Here is a 24394-nt window from a genome sequence, read left to right on the forward strand (position 1 = left end):
TCTTTGTAAACATCCTGAATAGTGGGAAGCTCACATCTACAGATGCGCTGGGCTGTCTGCACCACTCTCTGCAGAGTCCTGTGATTGAGAGAGGTACAGTTCCCATACCAGGCAGTGATGCAGCCAGTCAGGATGCTCTCAATTGTGCCCCTGTAGAAAGTCGTTAGGATTTGGGGACTCGTGCCAAACTTCAACCATCTGAGGTGAAAGAGGTGTTGGTGTGCTTTTTCCACCACACAGCTGGTGTGTACAGACCACGTGAGGTCCTTGGTGACGTGTATACCGAGGGACTTAAAGCTCATGTCTCGAAATTTGTTAATGTAATGCTAGTACAGCATCAACTGTAAGAGGATTTAATTACCACCGTTGTAAGGAGTTTGTACATTCTCCCTGTGACCACCTGGGTTTTCTTCCCACATTCCAAAGTTGTACAGGTTAGGGTTAATGATCACTAAAACATGGCAACACTTGTGGGGTGCTCCTCAGCACATCCTGCGAGTGAGTAACACACGTATTAAACATCAAACCACACAGTCCTTGGAACAGTCCAGGAATGTGGCATTTAGTTCAGCTCAAGTTACTGCTGTGTCATTCATTGACTGCAGGCCGCAGAGCCGGTCTGCCCCGACCAAAATCACGCACAACAGCAGTAAAGGAGTAACCAGCAACATGTATAACTCGGACTGCAGAGTCATCTAAAATTGATTCCAGTTTACAAACCTTGCCTGAGACCCAAGATTCCCGCGCCGGTGGCGGAGGTAGAGAACGACCGCTCAGACTTGGGCAGACAGCGCTGAACACCCTTCTGCTCCTGTCCTTGGTGATTTCGATTTTGCTCGATGCTTTCATCGACGAATTGGAGCTGACTGTGAGTTCACGCTTCGCCATTATGCCGCATACTCCATTCTAAACCACGCCGAATTCCCTCGGAGGCTGTGATACATCTTACATTCAGACGGCCCAAATGTAAGTTACTGGCTCCAGTTGCACACAGATTAGTAGTACAGGTATATTTAAAATAAGTAGCTGTTCCATGAACTGTCTGTAGGATTTACCAGCACTGCACTTTATTATGCATTGTTGCTGTTTTCCCTTATTCTGTGTTCTGTGTAATGATTTGATCTGTATAACCAACAGAAGCTTTTCACTGTATCTTGGTACATGTGACAATAATAAACAAAACCAGCAAATATGAGAAACTTGCTCCCCCTGGTGACAAGAGAGTAAATTACATGGAGTGGGGCCATCAAACAGGAAGTGAGGCAAAAGCAATTTCTAACAGCTCTAATGTCTTCTCATTACAACTGTCAGGAGCCTGAAGACCCACACTCAACAGTTCAGGTACAGCATCTATCCTACCATCATCAGATTTCAGAACGGTCCATGAACCATTCCATTTATTCGCACTATTTATTTATTTACTTATTTAATAATTTAGAGTAATTTTATGTCTTTTGCAGGCAGCAACAGATTTCATGTCATTTTTGGTACTGTGTACGTATATACAGCTAGGGTGCCTTAGACTTTAGCACAGTACTGTAGTAATTTTATGTATTACACTGTTTGGAGTAATTTTATGTATTGCACTGTACTGCTGCCACAAGAAAAAACAAATTTCATGATATATGTGAGTGATGATAAACCTGATTCTGATATGGGTCTCTATTGCAGACAAAGAGTGGGAAGAGGGCAGGGAAAATGGGAAGGGAGAGGGGAGCACCAGAGAGACATTCTGTATGATCAATAAACCAATTGTTTGGAATCAAATGACCTTGCCTGGTGGCTCAGGGCTGGGTGAGTCTGCACCTGGGCTACCCCCAGCCTGACACTCCCGTCATCTGTCCCACACCCTCAGCATTCCCGACGTTCCGTGCTCCGGCCAGATTTACCAACTCGCTGTCCGCTCCACGTTGACGAATACGGTACTGTGCAAAGTCTTGAGCACCCTAGGTATACTTACGTGCCTAAGGCTGTTGCACACAGTACTGCCAGACTGTGATGATTCTGAATCTGATTCCATCTTGGAGTCAGATCATGGAGGATCATCAGGATGTTGCCTGGAGTGAAGAGCTTTAGTTACAGACATCAGATACGTTGGGGTTGTTTTTACTGAAGTGCAGGAGACTGAGAGGTGACCTTAGGCAGGCTTATAAAATGAAGGACATAGATAGGGCAAATGGAGCTCTACCTACCCCACCCCCAGGGTTTAAGGGAGTCTAAAGCTAGATGGCAGAGGTTTAAGGTGAGAAAGGAGGTATTTAAAGGATTTTTGAGGGAGGGAGCAGATTTTTCATACAGAAGTTTATAGATGTACAATGTTTCTTGTTACAGGATGCCGGAAAGGAACGGGAACCCCCAAAGATCCTCACCCAGGAAGAACTCGGACAGAAGATCAAAGCTTATAACTCCTCGGTTACCGACAGGTTAAAAATGAACTTGGTAAGTGAACATCAAAAGGTTTGATGATGATTTTAGATTTCCCCACAGGTGGCCACTGAGTTTCAAAAGGAAGATTTGCACTTGTAGAGAGTGTTCCATTGTATTGCAAAGAGCAACCAGTTACTGCTTTCAAAGGATGTTAGAGTCATTTGCACCTAGTTTGTTCTCAACATCAGCTCCTCATTAAAGGAAGGGATGTGAATGCATTGGAAACAGTTTAGCAGACGGGTTGGACTCCCTCAGAGCTGCACTGGGAGTCCTGATCAAGGGTCCCAGTCTTACTGCTGACATCAGGAAGGAGGTACAGGAGACTCAGGGCCCACACCACTAGGTTCACAAACAGTTATTACCCCTCAGACATCAGGCTTTTGAACCAGTGAGGATAACTTCACTCAACTTCACTTGCCCCATCATTAAAATGTTCTCATAACCTGTGGACTCAGTGAGGACTTTTCATCTCATGTTCTCGATATTCATTGCTTGTTTGTTTGTTTGTTTGTTTGTCTATTAATATCTCTTTGTATTTGCAGTTTGTTTTTTACACCCAGGTCTTCCATTGATTCTGTTACGGTTATTGAATTCATTGAATAGGCCTGCAAGAAAATGAATCTCGGGGTTGTACATGGTGACATATGTACATTGACAATACGTTTATTGACCTTTGAAAAGTGGACTGTTTATTTACCCCCATAGATGTTTCCTGACTTGCTGAAAGTTTCACACACAAAATGCTGGAGGAACTCAGCGGATCAGGCTGTATCTATGGCGATGATAAACATTTCAAGCCAAGACCCTTGAACAGGACTCCCAGTGCAGCTCTGAGGAGTCCGTCCTTTCTTCACCCATTCCCGGTGTCAGTCTTGTAAATTTCTCTTAAACTGCTTCCAATGCACTCGTATTCTTTCTTTATATAGGGAACCGCTTGTGAGAAAAAACTCGGTGTGAATGACCAGGTCTCGGCCTGAAGCGTTGACTGTTTTCCAGAGATGCTGCCTGACCTGCTGAGTTCCTCCAACATTTTGTGTGTTTGCTCTGGATTTGCAAAATCTGCAGAATCTATTGGTGAAAAGTCCTCGGGGGGGGGGGGGGGGGTGTGGGTGTGCGTGCGTGTGTGTGTTACTGAGGGCGACGGCCTGGATTAAAATGGCAGTAACTGACTGGATGCACATTCATGTCTGAACTGGATTCTTTTCAGAATTAGAATAAAGTTTATATACTGCATTATCACTGTCATATGTGGTAAAATTTGTTTTGCCGGCAGCAATTTGATGCTTTTGCTGCATCGGTCAATAGACAAAGGATCATCCTTCTTAAGGCCCCATCAACCTGTTTGACTCATTTTTTGCCTACTCTTGTTGGTGTTGGTTTATGATACTGAGAAGCTGTAGACTTGCATGCCAGCCAGACAGATCATACATAAATAAGTGGAGGTGGTAAAAATAATACAAAGCAGAATATAATGTTGCCATTTCCAATAAAGTGCGAGAGCTATGTTGAGGTAGATTGGGAGATCAAAGTTCATGTTTTATTGTGTGAGAGGTTCACTGGAGGCTGATAGCAGCAGGAGAGAAGCTCTCTTTGAGCCTGGTGGTATGTGTTCTCACACTTCTGTACCTTCCGCCTGGTGGGAGAGTGTTGGGATGGGAGAGATCCATAATTATTTTACCTGCTTTCCTTAATCTACCAATCCTCAGAACACTTTAAAGTTTATCCCAGTACCATCGAATAGCCTTTGACCGGAAACAGTAATTGTTTCATTTTCTACAGATGCTGCCCGACGTGCTGAGAGTTTCTCAACATTTTCTGCTGCTTGTTTCAGATTTCCAGCAGGTTTTTTATCCCGTTAACTCTGCACGCCTTTCCAATGCAGTGGCTTGTTTTTTACGCAGAGAGTGGTGGGTGCGTGGAATGCACAGCTGGGGTGGTGGTAAAAGGCAGATACATCAGGGGCATTTAAGAGATTCTTACGGGTGTCATGGTACTGTGGCAGATGCTATTGCAGCTCATGTCATTGGAGTTCTGATTTCAGTTCTGTCGTCATCTGTAAGGAGTCTGTACGTTCTCCTCGTCCTCTGGGTTCTTCGGTTTCCAGCCACAGTCCAAAGACATAGCTATTAATAGGTTAATAAATCATTGTAAATTCTCCCATGATTGGGCTATGGTTAAATTGGGGGTTGCTGTGTGGTGTGCTCGAAGGTGTGGGGGGCCTATTCCATGTTGCATCTCTAAGTAAATAAAACAGACAGGCACATGGGTTGAAAGACAAATGGGGGGCAATGTGGGAGGAAAAGGTTAAACTGATGTTTGAGTAAGTACAACATCATACTGTGCTCTACTGTTCTATGCTTGCTAGGCTTGGGAATCCACTAGTTGATTCAGTGGACCTCTTTCCATGATTGTAAGTGGCAGGAATGTATTTAAAGAGAGGTCATTTCCATACACGAGGGAGAAAAGAACAAAGAAATTTGGGTGCAATGATTGACCATAGATATAGGAGCAGAATTAGGCCATTTGGCCCATTGAGTCAAATCTTTTCTTCAATCATGGCTGATCCTTTTTTTTCCCCCTCTCCTCAGCCCCACTCTCTGGCCTTCTCCCTGTAACCTTTGATGCCGTGTCCAATCAAGAACCTATCAATCTCTGCTTTAAATACACCCAATGACCTGGCCTCCACAGCTGCATGTGGCAACAAATTCCACAAATCCACCACCCTCTGACTAAAGAAATTTCTCCGCATCTGTCCTTTAAATGGATGCCCCTCTATCCTGAGGCTGTCTCTCTTGTCCTAGACTCCCCCACCATGGGAAACATCCTTTCCACATCTACTCTGTCTAGGCCTTTCAACATTCAAAAGGTTTCAGTGAGATCCCCCCTCATCCTTGTAAATTACAGCGAGTACAGACCCAGAGCTATTAAACATTCCTCGTATTATAACCCTTTCATTCCTGGAATCATCTTTGTGAACCTCCTCTGAACCTTCTTCAATGCCAGCACATCTTTTCTAAGATGAGGGGCCCAAAACTGTTCACAATACTCAAGGTGAGGCCTCACCAGTGCCTTATAAAGCCTCAGCATCACACCCCTGCTCTTGTATTCTAGACCTCTTGAAATGAATGCTAACATTACATTTGCCTTCCTCACCATCAATACTACCCGCAAGTTAACCTTTAGGATGTTCTGCACAAGAACTCCCAACTCCCTTTGCATCTCTGATTTTTGGATTTTCTCCCCATTTAGAAAATAGTCTGCACATTTGTTTCTACTACCAAAGTGCATGACCATGCATTTTCCAACGTTGTATTTCATTTGCCACTTATTGCCCATTCTCCTAATCTGTCTAAGTCCTTCTGCAACCTACCTGTTTCTTCAACACTACCTGCCCCTCCACCAATCTTTGTATCATTACGATTGAGTCAAACATAGAATCTTGCAGTGGGGAAATGGGTCCTTCGGCCTAACTTGTCGATACCGACACTGTCTCCCAGTGAACTAGTCGGCCTTCCTTATCCGCGAGTTCCGCATGCACGAATTCAACAAACCACGAATCGCGAAAACCGGGAAGTGCTCTTCCAGCACTTGTTGTTCGAGCATGTACAGACTTTTTTTTGTCATTATTCCCTAAACAATGCAGTATAAAAACCATTTTACATAGCCTTTACATTGTATTAGGTATTATAAGTAATCTAGAGATGATTTAAAGTATACGGGAGGATGTGTGTAGCTTATCATGGATCGGGATTTTAAAAAAATCGGAAGTTCTCTTACTAAGTAAGTCGGAACAGGTACATCCGGTATTATTTAGCGTCAGTTAGTCAAACGTTTGTCTTAGTATCTATTTTACCTTTCTATGCATATAAAACACTTAAAGAACATATGTTTCAGTGCCGGGCTCAGGAATGGAAGTTCCCAAGTTTGATCCAGTGACAGATCGCTCACGAGCGCGCTCTCCATCTGTGCCAGGTTGATGTGGAGGATCAAAACCCCAAAACCCAATAATTAAACCACTGTGTTGCTCAGTAATAATTGTAGCTTTCATCGGGGCAGAGCCTTTCTCACTTTATCCTTTAAAATTGTTCTGATCGTTGACCGACTGTAGCCTAACGCTTTTCCAATGACCAATGGCATTTCACCTCTTTCCGATCGCTTTATTATTTCCACTTTATTTTCACTCGTGATCGTGATTATTTTCGTGAACAGAAACACTGCGGATTCAGAGCTCTACCGCCAGGTCCTAGTGTCCACTGCATTGAGACAGATTAATTAAGGTCTGGGGTTCCGCTGGGTCCTAAGTGAGACAGGTTGAATAAGGGACTTGAGCATCCGTGTTTTTTGGTATCCGTGAGGGGTCCTGGAACCAATCCCTCGCGGATAAGGAGGGCCGACTGTAGTCCCATTCGCTTGCACTTGATGCATACACGTCTAAACCTCCACTTTCCACATACTTATGGCTTTTTAATGTTGCTCATATGACTGCTCATATTTTTTGGGAGTTTGTCTGATGGTCTTACCCCCTCCATAATTTTCCATGCATGTTGGATCAGTGTTTGTGTTTTGTAAGATCAATAATATTTAAATATATTCAGGACTGTGCAAAAGTCTTAGGCTCATTTTATATAGCTCGGGTATTTGTCAACATAGAGCGTAAGCTGAGTGTATGCTTACCCTCACGGCCACTTTATTAGGTGTCTCCTGGCAAGGTGAAAGAAGGTGCGCCTTACACCTCCTTTGGTAGCTCTTGTGCTTAATAAAGAGGTCATCGAGTGTAAGATCGTTCTTGGCAAATTTTTCTACAGCAGTGGTACCGGCAGGCAAGCGGAGGGAAGGTGCGCCTTACACTTCCTTTGGTGTATCTCCACCTGCGTTGTTGTTGTTGTTGTTATTATATGCACTACTGCTGCTGCAAAACAACAAAGTTCATGACTTATGACAGTGATATTAAACCTGATTCTGACTGTAGGTACAGTTAGAGCAATGTTAGGGTTTAGTACATTTATGTTTAGCAAATGACTTTGGCTACCAGTCTTCACATCTGAATACGTATTGTGGATTAATCTGGAGTTGCAGCTCTGAACAATGAGTTCCTAAAAGCCATGAATCCCAGACCAGAGAATGATGATTAAAATTTATTTGGATGTCTAGTGTGCGTGTGAAAATGGAGGTGTGAAATTTGTGTGTAGTTTCAAAGAAAGCACTATAAATATGGAATTGTCCTTTGATGTTTAGCACATAAAAATTCAAGTCCCACGTTGGGCCAGCGAGATCTTTCTACTGAAAGTGTCTCCATAAGATGCCTGCTGTACCTTGTTTTGTCGAATAAAGAAGCTGCTTTGTATCTATCAGTACTCTTCTCCGGTGATTTCAGATATTGTCCTCTCTCTTGGTAACGATGCCCTATGTACAAAGATGTTATTTTCCTGACCTCTGCAATGTTTTTCCTGTGTAGAACTCGAATGAAGTATACACTGGTTTCATCAAGGTTCAGATGGACCTTCAGAGACCCATCACCATACGAGCCAGGCCAGCTCAGGGCAGGCAAGTGTACAACAGCAGCAACGAGACGGCCTTCTACTTGCCGAAGAACACCTCCAACACCCTGCACATCAGCAGCAGCAACACGGTGAAGGACGTCATAGAGGCTCTGCTGAAGAAGTTCACGGTGATCGACAACCCTGCGAAGTTTGCACTTTTCAAGCAGTATCTCGTCGGGGATCAAGGTAAGGCGTGTAGGATTTTATGCGCAGGTAACACGTTCGAAAGCTCTTCCTTTGAAAAAGCGCCATAACTTCCAAGTATAAGTGATAGTAGCTGGCTGGTATCTTTTTCCCAGAGTCAAAGTTTCTAATATTAGAAAGTTTACATTTACACTCACTGGCTTGTTAATGCAAATATCTAATCAGCCAATCATGAGGCAGCAACTCAATGCAAAAAAACATAAAAACAACAGTTGTTCAGACCAAACATCTGAATGGGGAAGAAATGTGATCCAAGTGACTTTGACTGTGGAATGATTATTGGTGCCAGATGGGGTGGTTTGAGTATCTCAAAAGCTGCTGATCTCCTGGGATTTTCACACGCACCAGTCCCTAGAGTTTACAGAGAATGGTGCAATAAAAACAACAAACATACAGTTCTGCGGGTGAAACACTTTGTTACTGAAGAGAGGTCAGAGGAGAATGGCCAGGCTGGTGAAGCTGACAGGAAGGTGACAGCAACTCAAGTTACGACAGTGGTGTGCAGAGGTAGATCTCTGAATGCACAAGACATCGAAGCTTGAAGTGAATGGGCTGCAACAGCAGAAGACCACAAGCTACACTCAGTGACATCTTCATCAGGCACAGGAGTTACCTAATAAAGTGGCTGTGAGTGTAAGTGTCAGGAACGGGGGCAGGATTGGACCCAAATGCAGGACGCGGACACTGAAGTACTAGGGGTAGGACAGGATGGGAATGCCATGGCATGCATGGGGTAAGGCAGGTGGGGCTAGATCCCGGAGGTCAGGCGAGGCGGGTGGATCCCGGAGGTCGGATGAGGCAGGAGGATTCCTCATGGTGGGCCACATGGATCCCGGGCAGGGCCACCTCCCAGGAGGAAAACACGGAGGCCTGGGCCAGTCGCAGACACCTGGGCAGGTGCAGGGCACAACCCTTAGGGAGCAATAGGTGGAAAGGGCAGAAACCCCCGCCGGGCAGCGGCAGTCCAGCCGGAGCTGCCCAACGGAGACAACGGGTAGGTAGGGGCAGAAACCCCGCCGGGCAGCGGCAGTCCGGTTGGACCTGCCCAACGGAGGCAAGGGATGAGAAGGAAGCTGGGTCCAGGGTGAGCAGCAGGACTATCGTGATACACCGGTTACATTGGTAAAGGCAACCAACAGTGCGGGCAAGGCGAATAAGGCGGAACAGCGGGACCAGCGCACTGGAGAGAAGCAGGGGAACAAGACCAACCGGATAGAACATCTACAGAACAGGCCGGCAACCGGGATAGAACAGGATTCCGAGCAGGGCAGAACAGGATTTCAAGCAGGGCAGCGACCAGGGTAGAACAGGATTCCAACCAGGGTAGAACAGGATTCCGAGCAGGGAGCAACCAGGGTAGAACAGGATTCCAACCAGGGTAGAACAGGATTCCAACCAGGGCAGAACAGGATTCCGAGCAGGGGGCAACCAGGGCAGAACAGGATTTCAAGCAGGGCGGCAACCAGGGCAGAACAGGATACAGACAGGATTCAGAGCCAGTGGTCCAGGTACAGAGCGGGTTAAACCGGCTTCAGAGCAGGATGACCCCACAACTAGGCTCAGTCCCCGAGCCCCTTATAAACACCTGCCCCCTAATAGGCCCCTCCTTAAGCCAAGATGATCCAATGGCTCCGTGTGACAGGAGGGCTGGCTGCAAGGCCCGGAGTCCGCGGACTGGAGCAAGACTTACTGTTGGGCTCCGGACCGGACCCCGACAGTAAGTTGAGAGGGGGAATATTTGAAAGGAGATATGCAGGACACCTTTTCTTATCCAGAGAGTGGATGGAGGTGACCTCATCGTGGTGGAGGCAGATAAGATAGGTATTTGAGAGGCTCTTATATAGGTACATGAATGGAGGGATATGGACCACATGTAGGCAGAAGGGATCAGTTTAATTTGGCATTGTTGGTATAAGTAGTTTGGCAGTACGGTGTTCTAGTGCCATAACTGCCAATAGAAGCTTATTTCAGTGTATAAGAAACATGTCGTCCAATTTTTGCATAGCAAGCTGCACTGGCTCATTGCCTGGTGGTTGGTTAGATGGAGGATAAGGTACTTGGATGATCTCCCTTCAATTTGAAAGCAAGGCAATGGGGTCCTTTGCAACGCAAAATGCTGGAGGATCTCAGCAGGTCGGGCAGCACCCATGGAAGTGTACAAAGAGTAGAAGTTTCAGGCCGAGACCCTTCTGTTCTCAGATAAGATCAGGAGCAGGGCCCCAGTCCCCCTGAGGCCTGCCCTTCCATTCAGGAGGATCATGGGTGACCTGTGTTCTACATTCACACCATTTCATCCCCTGCCGCCTGAGACAGAAATCACGCAGAAAGGACGGCTGATTTACTGGGGGTGCAGTCTCTTCAGGGTTTAGTTGAATGGAGTGCACACAGGGACACAAGAGATTCTGTAGATGCTGGAAACCTTCAGCAACCACACACTCAAAATGATGGAGGAACTCATTATCAAAGTACCATTACTAGCTTGAGATTCATTTTCTTGCAGGCATTTACAGGAAAATATGAATGTACAATAGAATGTATGAAAATAACTTCATATAGAAACGATGTGCAGAAGAAGACAAATTGTGTAAATAAAAAAATAATACTGAGAACAAGTTGTAAAGCATCCTTGAAAGTGAATCAGTTCAGAGGAAAATAAACAGTCAACATTATTTTCCTCCATCGATGCTTCCTGACGTGTTGTGTTCCTCCAGCACACTGTGTGTGTTAGTGCCAGTGTCTTTCTTACTTTTAAGAAAAGATGCCTTCAGGTACAAACATGGAAAATAAAGGGGTCTTTCAAAAACAAATTAAGTAACTTTTAGCACTTTGAATGCTACCATTCAAGACAAAACACAATGGTGTTTAGCTGCTAATCAGTGATGTATGGTTCACTTCCTGGTAAAGGAACGACTCCTGGGCTTTGGAAAAGGGAGACTTATTTTCTAAATTGTTCCCTTTTTAAACTGTTACGGAAGGGAGCCAAGAGTCTTACTTGTAATGAATTAGAACACATAAAATTTCTAACTGCAACCCACCAGTTTGGTGTAAAGCACATGTTCAAACTCGTGTGTCGAGGAGGTGTGGTGTGGTGGCTAAATTACTGGGTTAGTACGCAGTCGTCTGCATTGGTTTACGTCACACCAGAGCAGCTATGGATTTTAAATATGGTAATTACATTTTGAATTAAAAAGCTAGTCTCTGTAATGGTGACAATGGAACAGCTATTGTAAAAACACGTTGGTTAAGTAGCCACTGTAAATTACCACCTGGTTAGTGAATCGGGGGAGGTTACTGGAACTCTGAAGGAGAATAATTAAAAGGAAATAAGTGGAGGTTTGTGATTGATGGGATTACTCAGTGAGCTCAGTGAGTTTGAAGAACTAAATGGTTTCAAAGATTCAAAGTCAAACTACATTTATTTGTAGTTTGTAGACAGAATACGACTCTTGAAGTTCATCCTCCCACAGGTAGCCACGAGACAAAGAAACTCCATGGAACCCGTTCAAGAAAACATCAAATACCCAGTGTGCAAAAAAAGAGAACAAATTGCACAGATGGCAAGTGAGCAACACGTGGAATCTCAAACATCAAGCCAGGAGTGTTCAGTTCAGTTCAGTGTCGCTAGCCAGTCTTTGCCGAAGCGTCCCAGTCCACATCAATCGTCCCGATTAAACTCCTCAAAAACAGCAACAAAAAGAGTAACCAGAATCCAGGAACATGTGCAACATGAACCTCATAATCCCCCAAAACAAATGCACATTTTTCACCGGCGCCCCTTTGCACGCCGCTCAAGGTGGTGATGAGTGATACTGACTTTCGGAGCAATACCCACAGCACCCGTATTCTACCAGGGTGGAGGGGCAACACCTCATATTCCACCTGTGTAGCCTTCAACCTGATGGCATGAACATCAATATCTCTACCTTCCAGTAATTTCTCACCCCCCTCTCTTTTTCCATTCCCCATTCAGTTTACCCTCTCACCCCTCCTCCTCTTCTCACCTGCCTATTTCCTCCCTCTGATGCCCCTTCTCGTTCTCTTATGGTCCACTGTCCTCTCCTATCAGATTCTTACCTCTTCTACCTATCCCCTCCCCATCATCCCATCTCCCTCACCTGGTCTCACCAGTCTGTACTCATTATCTCTCTCCCTTATCCTGGCTTTCTATTTCAGTCCCGACGGAGAGTCTCAGCCCGGTTGCTGGCTGCTTACGCCTCTCCATTGATGCTGCCTGACTTGCATTTTGTCGTGCATTGCTCAAGATCGTCAACATCTGCAGAATCTCTTGGCCCATAATCTGGCAGGGCAGGGAGAACGGCCAGCTCCACTTTCTGTCCCAGTGTCCCTGTAATAACCCAGAACCCTCAGAATTTCAGGCGCTTCTAACCCTGGTCTCTCACACGTTGCCTGGTGTGTTGGTGTTTGTGCCCCCAGGCCTGATGGCTCAACTTCTCTCACCTCATTCACCACCTCTCTTTCCTTGAAGCTGCTCCTCTAAATCTGCCTGTTATCTCCTTACACGACACATTCAGTGCAACACGTGCAAACAAGCTGGAGCGGGCAGCATCCGTGGAAACGAGTGGTCAACGATTCGGGCCGAGACCCTTCATCAGGAAGTGTGCTTTGTGTTTACAACACATTCAGTAATGCTGCTAGGAAATGCTTAAAGACAGCTTTGTCATATGAAAGGTGCTGCACAAGCAGAGGAGGTTGTTTTATTGACTATCGGAATCAAGGTTAATAACACTGACATTGAACAAACAATACCCCTTTGGCCCATGTGCACCCTTTGACCCCTTGCCCCACGACATCATGAAATTTGTTTTACGGCAGCAGTACAGTGCAAGACATAAAAATTACTCTTAAAAGATACAGAAATAAGTAGCGCAAATAATCGAAAGCGGGATGGTGTTCACTGTCTGACCTGAAGTGCCGTTGCAGTGTTGAGGTCTGAATGCCAGCCAAGCTGGTGTTGAGGAATAGCGGTAGGAAGACTGCTCCAGCTGTGATGCTGGACATGTGCACCGTATAATCATCTCCTCTCTCTCTGCAGTCTACTCGAGCAAGCTGACAGATGGCGAGCATCCCCTGTACCTGCGGCTGTTGGCAGGACCTAGCATGGACGCTTTGAGCTTCGTGCTGCGGGAGTACGAGACTGGGGAAGTATTGGTAAGTGGCCTTTCCCCCATCTTAATGTGGAACTGGAGGCAAAGGAGTGTGCCAGTGTGAAAAGATTGCAGTTACAATCTATAGACAAGGCTGCCTAACACAATCCTAGCGCACTTTGCCTTACCCTAATGCAGATGTTCCCTTCGTTCTACCCATCTCTCCCACCTCTGCCACTCGAAAACACCCACTGTTTCTCTCTCCATAGATGCTGCCTGACCCACTGAGTGAATCTGTTTCTATTGCAAACAGGAAGTTGAATCTTTGATTTGTTCCAGGAAATGAACAAGTTGATTGGACATTTCAGGGTCAGCTTTCTGTTAAAACTTGACTGATCCTTTAATTGTTCACCAGAATGTAGTCTCTTGGGTGAATGTACTCCCACTCATAGTATGTGTTCAGTCCTGGTCACCTTATTATAGGAAGAATGTAGAAGCTTTAGTCACAAGAGGTTCTGCAGATGACGGAAATCCAGAGCAACACATACACAAAGTGTTGGAGGGACTCTGCAGGACTATGGAAATGAATAAACAGTTGACGCTTTGAGCAGAGATCTTTCACCAGGACTGGAAAAGCAGGGGACAGAAGCCAGAATAAGGTGGTGGGAGGAGGGGAAGGAGACAAACTGACAGATGATAGGTGAAGCCAAGTGAGAAGAAGGAGTTGGGGAGGGGGAAAGGAGGAAGGAGGATGAAGTGAGAAGCTGGGAGGTGATAGGTGGTAAAGGGTTGAAGAAGAAGGAATCTGATAGGAGGAGAGTGGACAATGGGATAAAGGGAAGATGGAGGGGCACCAGAGGGAGGTGATGGACAGGGGAGAAGAGAAGAAGTGAGTGGGAAATGGAGAAAGAGAGAAGGGGAGAGAGAAATTACCAGAATTTAGAGAAATTGCTGTTCATGCTGTCAGCTTTAGAGAAGGTGCAGCAAAGATTTACCAGGATGCTGCCTGGATTAGAGAGCATGTCTTAGGCTGAGTGAGTTAGGGCTTTTCTCTTTGGACTGAAGGAGGATGAGAAGTGACTTGATAGAGGTATACAGGATGATAAAGAGACGTAGACAGAGTGAACATTTCAGTACCAGAGATGGTATCCCAGGCTAACACAAGAGCATCATTTTAAGGGTTCTTACACAGAGTTGTACGTGTATGGAAAACTCTGCCGAGGGTGGTGGTAGATACAGATACATTAGGGATATTTAAAGGACTCTTAGAGAAACCGAAGGCTATGTGTGAGGGAAGTAGATTAAAAGGTTGGCACATCGTGGGTAGAAAAGCCTGTACTGTGCTGTTCTATATTCACAGACCTGCTGCTTGGGGATTTTTCCATTTGAAGTTCAAAGTTCCAAGTAAATTTATTATCAAAGTATGTATATGTTGCCATTTACTACCTTGAGATTCATTTTCTTGCAGGCATTTACAGGGGAAAAGAAATACAATAGAGTTTTGTGAAAACTATACACAATGAAGGAGTGACAAACAGCATTGTACAACAGGAAAGGCACAGTGCAAGTGGTGACTGAAAACACGAGCTGCAAATTGAAATTGAGTCATAGGTAGTAGAATCAGCTCGGGGTAGTGGCGACTGGGGTTACCTACACCGCGGTGTTCAAGGGCCTGATTGTTGTGTGGTAATATCATTTCCTGACCCTGGTTGTGTGGATTAAAGGCTTCTGTATCTCCTGCCCAAAGCAGGCACGACCAGTTAATGTCCTTGTCTCATTTCTTCAGAATCAAGGAGAAGCCCACAATCAACTCTGACTGTATTTCTTTATTGTCTGTCACTGTTCACAAAAATGATTCCAGGATACAATGGCTTGTCAAATGAAGAGTGTTTGATGGCTCTGGGCCTGTATTCACTAGAATTCAGAAGAATTAGGGGTGACCTCATTGAAACCTATCGAATGGTGAAAGGCTTTGATAGAGTGGATGTGAAGAAGATGTTCCCTACGGTGGGAGAGTCTAAGACCAGAGGGCACAGCATCAGATTAGAGGGGTGTCCCTTTAGAACAGAGATGAGGAATTTCTTTAGCCAGAGAGTGGTGAATCTGTGGAATTCTTTGCCACTGACAGTTGTGGAGGCCAAGTCTTTATGTATATTTAAGGTAGAGGTTGATAGATTCTTGATTGGTCAGGGCATGAAGGGATATGGGGAGAAGGCAGGAAAATGGGGCTGAGGTGAAAATTGGATCAGCCATGATGAAATAGCAGAGCAGACTGAACAGGCCAAATGACCTAATTCGGCTCCTATATCTTATAGTCTTATTATGGTCTTATCATGATCCAGAGCAGAGACATTCATTAGTTCCACTGCTGAAAGTTAGCACTGAATCAAGGGCTGGAAATTGGTAAATTAGATTGGTTTATTGTTGTCATGTGTAGTGAAGCACAGTGAAAAAACTTTGTTTCGCCTGTCATTTTGTTACAAGAGTGCAAAGGAGAACAGTAGCAGTTAGAGAGAAAATGAGTGTGACATGAGACAGCAATAAACTAATTCTGGTTCCAATTCTGGTGCAGGTGGTCAATAAGATATCAGGTTCAGATTTATTATCACCGCCATGTGTTGTGAAATTAGTTAACCTAGCAGCAGCAGTTCAATGCAATACATAATCTAGAAGAAAAAAAACCGTAAACCAATTACAGTATACGTATATTGAATAGATTAGAAATCATGCAACAACATAAATATATAGTAAAAAAGTGAAGTAGTGTCCAAGGGTTCAATGTCCATTTAGGAATCAGATGGCAATGGGAAGAAGCTGTTCCTGAATCGCTGAGTGTGTGCTTTCAGGCTTCTGTATCTCTGACCTGATGGTAACAGTGAGAAAAGGGCATGCCCTGGGTGCTGGGGGTCCTTAATAATGGACACTGCCTTTCTGAGACACCGCTCCCTGGGTACTTTGTAGGCTAGTGCCCAAGATGGAGCTGACTAGATTTGCAACCTTCCGCAGCTTCTTTCAGTCTGTGTAGTAGCCCTCCCATACCAGACAGTGATGCAGCCTGTCAGAATGCTCTCCATGGTACATCTACAGAAGTTTTTGAGTGTTGTTGACATACCAAATCTCTTCAAACTCCTAATGATGTATAGACACTTGCCTTCTTCATAGCTGCATCAATATGTTGGGACCAGGTTAGGTCTTCAGAGATCTTGACATGAGAGGTCATAACCTACAGCAAGCCTGTTGTATGGACCAGCATTGATTCTGGGTTTTGGGCACACGTTTGTCCTGGCTTAAACGATAAAATTATGAACCCCAGAGAGGCCATGTTCTCTTCTCATTGCTGCCATCAGGAAGGAGTACAGGAGCCTTGGGTCCCACACCATCACGATCAGGAACAGTTATTACCCTGAACCAATGTGGATAACTTCACTCACCTCAATTCTGAACTGATTGCACAATCTATAGACTCAGTTTCAAGGACTCTACAACTCATGTCTCAGTATTATTTATTAATTTGTTTGCAGTTTGTCTTTTGCACATTGGTTGTCAGTCTTTGTGTGTAGTTTTTAAATGAATTCTTTTCTATTTCTTTGTTTTACTCTGAATGTATATTTCAGGATATATATTGTATACATTTCTCTGACATTAAATGAACCTATTGAATGCCTCCAAGAAAATGAATATGAATTCTATAGTAACATATTCATACTTTGATATAAATTAACTTTGAACTTGGACCCCAAACAAGGAATGAACACAGGCACATTCAACAAGCGTGTGTTAGTGGGTTTAAGGCCATAACTTGAGCTTGTTGAATGTACTTGTGTTGATCCCTAGTTCGGAGGTCCTGGTTTGTTTCGGTTTCCTTTGCCCTGTGCTTTAATTTCTGATTATTTGTTCCCTAGTGGGAAGCCTTCAGTCTCCCAGAACTGCAAAACTTCCTGCGGATCCTGGACAAAGAGGAAGAGGAACAGTTCAAGCTGCTGAAAAGGCGCTACGTGACCTACAGAGCCAAGCTGGAGGCTGCGCTGAACGCCACAGGGAAGCCGGATTAACCCCCGGAAAGATGCAGAGCGACGCACAGTCTCCGTGCGGGCGTGCTTCGGGACAGGGGACACGGCGAGTATAGCCAACCTTCAAAGCTGAAGAGTTCTGTTTCAGCACCGGAAACAGAACGTACCTGAAGCACTGAACCCATTGAGCTAAGGCAGGCCAGGCTTTGCCTCCATCTTGTATCTTCGCTTGCACAGCTGCCAAGTTTGTTGGACAATCGTGAAGGTTATTTATTAACGAGCTGCTCGGATGCACTGTAGTGGTGGTGAGATCTCCCTGCGCTTACCTCGTGTATAATGCATTTATGGCGGCAGTTCTAACACCCCAGCCTTCACAGGCTGATGCCTTACAATATGTGGCTTCGTTGTCCTGCTTGTGTAGACACTGAGTAGCCACGCGATGACCGTGGTCAATGTGAAAACCCTTCGGCCTTCCCTTCAAACTGAGAATGGCAAAGGAATACCCTTCTGAACCATCTGTTCCCCAACCTCCCGTATATATGCAGTGCCAAATGATTTTTATTGTTGTAATACATATGTTAAAGGATACTAATTTATGTGTAAACATTATTTAAAAGCTTTCCGGCAGGATAGGAAGAAATTGCAGGGTTGGAATGTGTGAGACATTACGTAGCACCAAGGGTGGGGAGGTGAGAGGTGGGTCAAGGGAAGTGGGCGGGTTAAATACTGTGTAAAGAAAGTGCTCTGGGGGTCATGGAGAAAATATATTGAAGAGCTCACAAATCAGAGTAAAACTTATTTTACTTTGCTGAATAGTAGCTATGGATTGGTTGTTATGTAAGCAGTGCACACAACACTGGAGGAACTCAGATCATCAGGCAGTGTCTTTGGAAGGAAATGTATCTCCCAAAAGATTGGATGTCCATTTCCCTCCATGGATGCTCCCTGACCTGCTGCATTGCCTCAGATTCCATCCCCTCGCGTCTCCTGGGCATGTCGGCACCTTGTTGCACTGGGACTAAGATGGAAAGAAGTTTAGGTTTGGAGGAAGGAGTTCTGTTTGTGTGATGTGGCAGGTCAGAAAAGCTTTAAAGCAGGCTTCAGCAGTGCATGAATTGCACTCTTGAGGGCCACGTTCTTATGCCTGCGGCTGCTGATTGGCTGATGGTAGTTGGCTCAGATTGGCGCGGTGAGAACTTGACATTGGCTCCGGGAAGGGCCTCTTGGTCTTTGGTGTTTTTCACCCTTCCAACCACGGTTTTGGGGTCCTTATGTGCAGACGTAGCATCACCCAGGCAGACTGCTCATTACTCGGAGCAAGAACAGGTGATTGTCCAGTCCAGCAGCTGTTGTCCACATGGAGAATAAAACAGGCCCTTGGGCTCTTCATCTGAGAGTTCTCACACCCCAAGTTTGTTGCCAAATCTCACCACTGTCTGTGTGGAGTATGCATGTACTCCCTGTGCCTGTGTGGGTTTCCCCTGTGTCCTCCAGTATCCTCCCAGCATTCCCAACCCTGTGCCAGTAATTGGCTGCTGTGAATTGCCCGCAGTGTGAGTGAGTGGCAGGAACAACAAGAGGGGAGTTGATGGACATGGGGAGAGAATAAAACGCATGACAGGGAAAATCAGATGAGGGGTGATAGAGCTGATGGAATTGTTCTGCTGGGAAATGGCATTGACTCAATGGGCCAAGTGGCTTCATATGTCATGAAGAAGACCAGAGCCCACAGACTTAGCATTTTTCCCTATTGGCAAGCTGACCCAGGGGCCATTGAAGAAAAATGGGAAAAAAGATGAGCCGCATTGTGCTTGAATTGATTTTGAGAGAGAGAAAGAAGAAAGTGAGAGAGAGGGAGAGAAAGTGAAGAGAGGGAGAGAGACAGGGAGAGAGAGAGTGAGAGGGAGAATAGGTGAGAAAGTGAGATGGAAATGAGAAAGAGTGAGAAGGGTTTGGGGAGAAGGGGAAGAGAGAGATGGAGAGGAAAAAGATGGGGGGGAGAGAGGGAGTGGGAGAAAGAGAGAGACAGACATAGATAACTCGCCATGGTGGGTGGCAGGGAATAAGCAAGAGCCAGGGGTGAAGGAATGCGACTCTCAGAAGTTGCTTACAGAGAAGATCACAAGCATGTGCATTATGTTGGCCAGATATTGAGGCATTTTGTTACAATTTATAAATTTGGTCATCTTGATTTTCCTGTTATTAGGTGTTGGTTTTGTTTTAAAGTGTAAAAGCTCCCAGTATAATGACTTGGTTTTGATTGGGTTAGTCTTTCCCCCTTTCTGACCTCTAACTGTGGCTGGGTTAATAGACAAGTCTCCGCCGTCACCCTCCCCCACCTGGCTTGATCTGCCCGTAATCCAAGATATCTCCTGCTTTGCTTCCCCGTCTCACCTTCTACCTCTCGTGCTCTCTGCTCTCCACTCTTTAGTCCCAACACAAATCGTTGATAGTTCCTTCCATCCCAGCAGATGCTGCTCGACCCGCTGAGTTCTTCCAGCAGATTGTTTCTTGCATCTGCTCTCTCTGGTGTCTCCGGATCTTCTAGTAGATTCATCCTCAAGCACCTTGGACAGCAGATTATCTTCATTGAGGTTCAGTTTATGGGTTTGCCTTGTCTCTCCATGTTCCACAGGATTGTCATGTATTCATTGTCTTCCTGGTGTTTATTCTGCAAACCCTATCTGTATGGGTCTGATGTTAACCATCTCACTCAGCCTCTTTGCTGGGACTAAGCACTGGGCTGATGGGAATTAGCCATTAGTTATTGATGCCTTTCAATAATTCCGGGTTTGTGGTCCTGGGAATTAGTACAATCATTTGACACTATGAGTCTCTGAAACCGACACAGGAAATGGTATTTTCCCGGACCACATCCCCCTTCCCTCTATCTAGAACTTGATCCCTTTCTCCTCCATCCCTTTTAAGTGTCTCTTTGATCTCGTCTGGTTCAGTTGGTTTCCATTCACACCTTTCTTCTTGGCCACTGTAATGGTCCTCTTCATTGGTCTGAAAGCTTGCTGATTGTGAGGGCAGTTGGGCACACCCAGCGACCCCAGTTAATTGGAGAGCATCTCTTCCCAAGCATTCTCTGGCTGTTCCTCGCAAATCTCCTGGCTACATGTCACCTGGTGTATGCTTTGCCTTCTATTCTTGATGTGTATGTCAACTATCATTGGGTCTACTCTTGTATTCCTCTATCGTAATGGATGATCCATTCTACCAAGCCCAGTCCTGCAGCAAAGTCTTCGCTGTTCTTCTTATCCCAGAGGAGGGCCTCTGCCCAAAGCCCTCCACTAGACTCTTCTCTGGGACAATGACTCTTGGCTTTGGTCTCTGTCGGAGCTTGGCTCTCTCCACTCTCCTTGGCCAATTGGACCTACACAGGGTACCATTCCTGACAATTGTGGGATCTTACTATGTGTTAATTTATCTGCCATACTTCCTACTTTACAGCAGTGAACTCACATCACAAGTGGTCCATTCATCATAGAATGATTTTTGACATCCTGCAATGGGACGTTCCAAAAAACTTTATTCTGGGAGATTTTGGGCTTTAAAATTGGGATGTGAAAGGTGCACAGAAATGCAGTGTGACTTGTAAGTTTTGGCAACCTAAAGATCAGGCTTTAACCACCCATGGTAATTCAAAGTTAAAAGGATAAGAAGATGTTAACCAATCAGAATAGTCATGCTAGTTATTAATTAAGCTACACAAGACTTGGAACTGGGCAAGGAACACGCCTGGGGGAGATTGTCAGAAGCCTGATCCAAGATTGTCTTGTCCCACATTTACAAAGTCATGATCCTTTTTATATCCCAAAAAGAAATGGTCCATTGAATTTAAATGTCTGGATTACAGCCAGTTCCACTGTGTCCTGGGAGTCACCTCCTCTGATTGGTCCCAGCTCCTGGGAGTCGCTTCCTCTGATTGGCTTGTGGGTATTGTTTTGCCTGAGTGTTTTACTCATGAACTGTCCCAGAGCTTCTGGCACCAAGTCCAGGGTTTGTGTAATCACCTGACACTTAGCTTTGCAAAAGCTCTTAAACCACACTGAACCAGAGTAGATGATTAAAATGCTCAAATGTGATCAGGGTGAATGTTTATTGGATTTGTGGTGGCTCTGTCCGTGGTGAGGAGAAAGGTGCATTACTGAAAAGGCAAGCACATGAAATAACTGATGGTCCCAACTTTGACCACCTCCCCTTCCCTCAACAGCCATGCACATGCACAATTAAAATGTGTGTTCTGTTGAATGCCTCGGCCTCCATCCCTTTCACAGCAAGCTGTCCAGTCCATCAGAACTCTGGCATCTCTTGTGTGCCTTGCACTCGTTAGAGACCAAAACTCTCTCAACCAAGTGGAGCAGGGTCCTAATATCCAGCCCTGATTCTGGTCTGGTCACCTAACTGAGACAGAGACTTCAGATATGGACATGGTGGCAATGTATCATCTGAACCAATGAATGGGATGGGAGTGGATATGGAAGATTCCTTGCGTGTTGTGTATTTTTAAACGGGGATTTACGCTTTCAATGGACTTGCCTTGTACTACAGAATTCTCACCCAGGGGCCCTGTGTTGTGTTTGGGTATACTGGGCCCTGTGGTGTGTTTGGGTTTACTGGGCCCTGTGGTGTGTTTGGGTATACTGGGCCCTGTGGTGTGTTTGGGTATACTGGGCCCTGTGGTGTGTTTGGGTTTACTGGGCCCTGTGGTGTGTTTGGGTATACTGGGCCCTGTGGTGTGTTTGGGTATACTGGGCCCTGTGGTGTGTTTGGGTATACTGGGCCCTGTGGTGTGTTCGGGTATACCGGGCCCTATGGTGTGTTCGGGTATACCGGGCCCTGTGGTGTGTTCGGGTATACCGGGCCCTGTGGTGTGTTCGGGTCTACTGGGCCCTGTGGTGTGTTTGGGTATACTGGGCCCTGTGGTGTGTTCGGGTATACCGGGCCCTGTGGTGTGTTCGGGTATACCAGGCCCTGTGGTGTGTTCGGGTCTACTGGGCCCTGTGGTGTGTTTGGGTATACTGCTTCACTTGACTGGTTGTAAAGTGCCTTGGAGCTTCCAGGGGTTGTGAATGACACTATTCAATATGGAAACTCACCCTCTTCAATCCGAATGATCCAGTCTTTGCCACAAGTTTTCTGGAAGGAGTTTAGGACCAAAGATAATTTGCTCCTTCCCCTTGCTGCTGTTCAATTATTATTTAATGTGTGGCTACTGTATTAATTTTGGAACCTTTCCAAAGAATGATTAGTTGCTGTGAATTGAGAACTTGGTTATCAATGGATTAGTGGGGGAAGAGGGAGGGAGACAAACTTCCAAAGATTCTTTTCTAAATTTGTCTATTTCAGTCTTGTTGGGTAGGGGTGGGGTTTGCGGTAGAATGGGGAGATGCTCCTTGTATACCAGCCCCCCAGAGAAAGATAACAAGTGCCTCTGTAGCTGGAACAAGCAGAAGGACAGTTGGGGGTGTGGAAGATCAGCCTTTATTGAAGATCTTCTCTGCATCACTGAAACCTCTACCCTGTGAGATGACCCGTTCTTTCGTGCAGCAGATCTCCACTTTTTTCAACACTTTTTTTGTATCCAAATGGAGTTGCTTTTGTTCGAGGTTTAGCTGGAGGGGTTGGTGGGCAACAGGTGAACACTGTGTCTTCAAGCCTGTTTGGTGACCCAGGGGTCTGTTGTGGAGCCACACGGTGATCGCAGGGTAGAGAATAAAATGAAGATGGAGGGAAGAGCTGTTGCTGCTCACCGAGTTGCCTTTTTACTGTGTGATGGCTCGTACCAAAGAATAAAATTAGGGCTTTTAGCACATCAGGGAATTGTTGCTAAAGAGCAGAAAAAGAATTGAAACTTGACGTTTAATTTAACAGGTGTGTTTTCCATTTTGTATTCTTAATTTTAAAAAAAACTGTACCAAGGTCTCATACTGAGCTGTTCTGGTTCATGTAGACATTGTGCAAAAAGTCTTATTCTATTTGTTGGGATGTCTGCCCTCTTGCTCTGAACTGATTGAGCAGGAGAGTAGTAATGGGTTCATATTCTTTTACTGTGAATGGTATTTTCTTATTAACCCTTTACTTGAACTGTTTGCACGCTGCTCTGGGAACATCAGTCAGAGAACATCGGTGGCGCACGTGCGTCACGTGACACACTACTGGTTCTACTCCAGGGGAGCTGGTCAAGTTTGGAGTTGTGTTTTTACTGTAACTCCCAGCTGCGGTGGAAACTGTGACCAAGACTCCACTGATGTAATCAAACACTGATCATGTACTGCTGATCCTCCCAGTCGAAGACATGAGCTGTATTCTGTATCATTTAAATCACCATCACTGCTTTGTCTGCATATGCAAGGGTACAAAAAAAGTAATGGTCATTGGACTTTTAATCGTGGATTTGCATGTGTGAAAAAGCACAAATTTAAGCAGTGTATAGGACTGAGTGTTACGGTATTTATATTGAATATTGACTGCAAGTGGAAATTTATTTTTTATTAAAGAGGATTTATTCTCTTTACTTTTTAAGATATTGAATTTGAATAAAATGGCTTTTGTAAGCTGTGGCATATTTTAATAAAGATCAAATTGATGGAAATCCTCTGTGTATTTATGCAGTGTGTATATATGCAGTGAGTGTGTGTGTGTATATGTATATATATATATATATATATATATATATATGCAGTGTGTGTGTGTATATGCAGTGATTTCAATACATTGTAGTCTAGATGAGGCCACTGCATCAGCTTTGAAAAATAAGGAGTTGTGTTTTACAGTTATAATTTTTCCCCCGCCCCCGACACATCAAGCGAGGGATTACCTGAGAGTTGGGAAGTTATGGTCCATTTATCCAGCATGGTAGTAGAGCCACTTCCAGCCCCTTGGTATGAACATCGAATTCCCCAACTTCCGGTAATTCCCTCCCTCTCCCTTCCCCCATCCCACTTTCACTCTGTCTTCTCTTCCAGCTGCCTATCACCTCTCTCATGATTCTGTCTTCTTCTACTACCCATAGTGCTTTCCCCTTACATTCCTTCTTCACCTCTCCTGCCTATCCCCTCCCACCCCTTGATCTCTCCTCTGATTGGTTTTATACCTGGCA

The 24394-nt window shown here is 45.2% G+C and overlaps 1 protein-coding gene across 3 annotated transcripts in view; it reads left to right on the forward strand.

Annotated features, from left to right (window-relative positions):
• The window catches only part of rassf3 (Ras association domain family member 3), a 247356-nt gene extending 223469 nt beyond the window's left edge, over window positions 1-23887 (forward strand). For all 3 annotated transcript variants that reach the window (XM_073058804.1, XM_073058805.1, XM_073058806.1), the window contains 4 exons: window positions 2332-2439; window positions 7883-8153; window positions 13225-13340; window positions 17179-23887. In XM_073058804.1, coding sequence (XP_072914905.1) covers window positions 2332-2439; window positions 7883-8153; window positions 13225-13340; window positions 17179-17328 — 645 coding nt within the window. In that variant the 3' untranslated portion in view covers window positions 17329-23887. The remainder of the gene's footprint in view (window positions 1-2331; window positions 2440-7882; window positions 8154-13224; window positions 13341-17178) is intronic.
• The last annotated feature ends 507 nt before the right edge of the window (window positions 23888-24394 follow it).

The sequence above is a fragment of the Hemitrygon akajei genome, chromosome 10 (genome assembly GCF_048418815.1).
Source record: "Hemitrygon akajei chromosome 10, sHemAka1.3, whole genome shotgun sequence".
Classification (NCBI taxonomy): Eukaryota; Metazoa; Chordata; class Chondrichthyes; order Myliobatiformes; family Dasyatidae; genus Hemitrygon; species Hemitrygon akajei.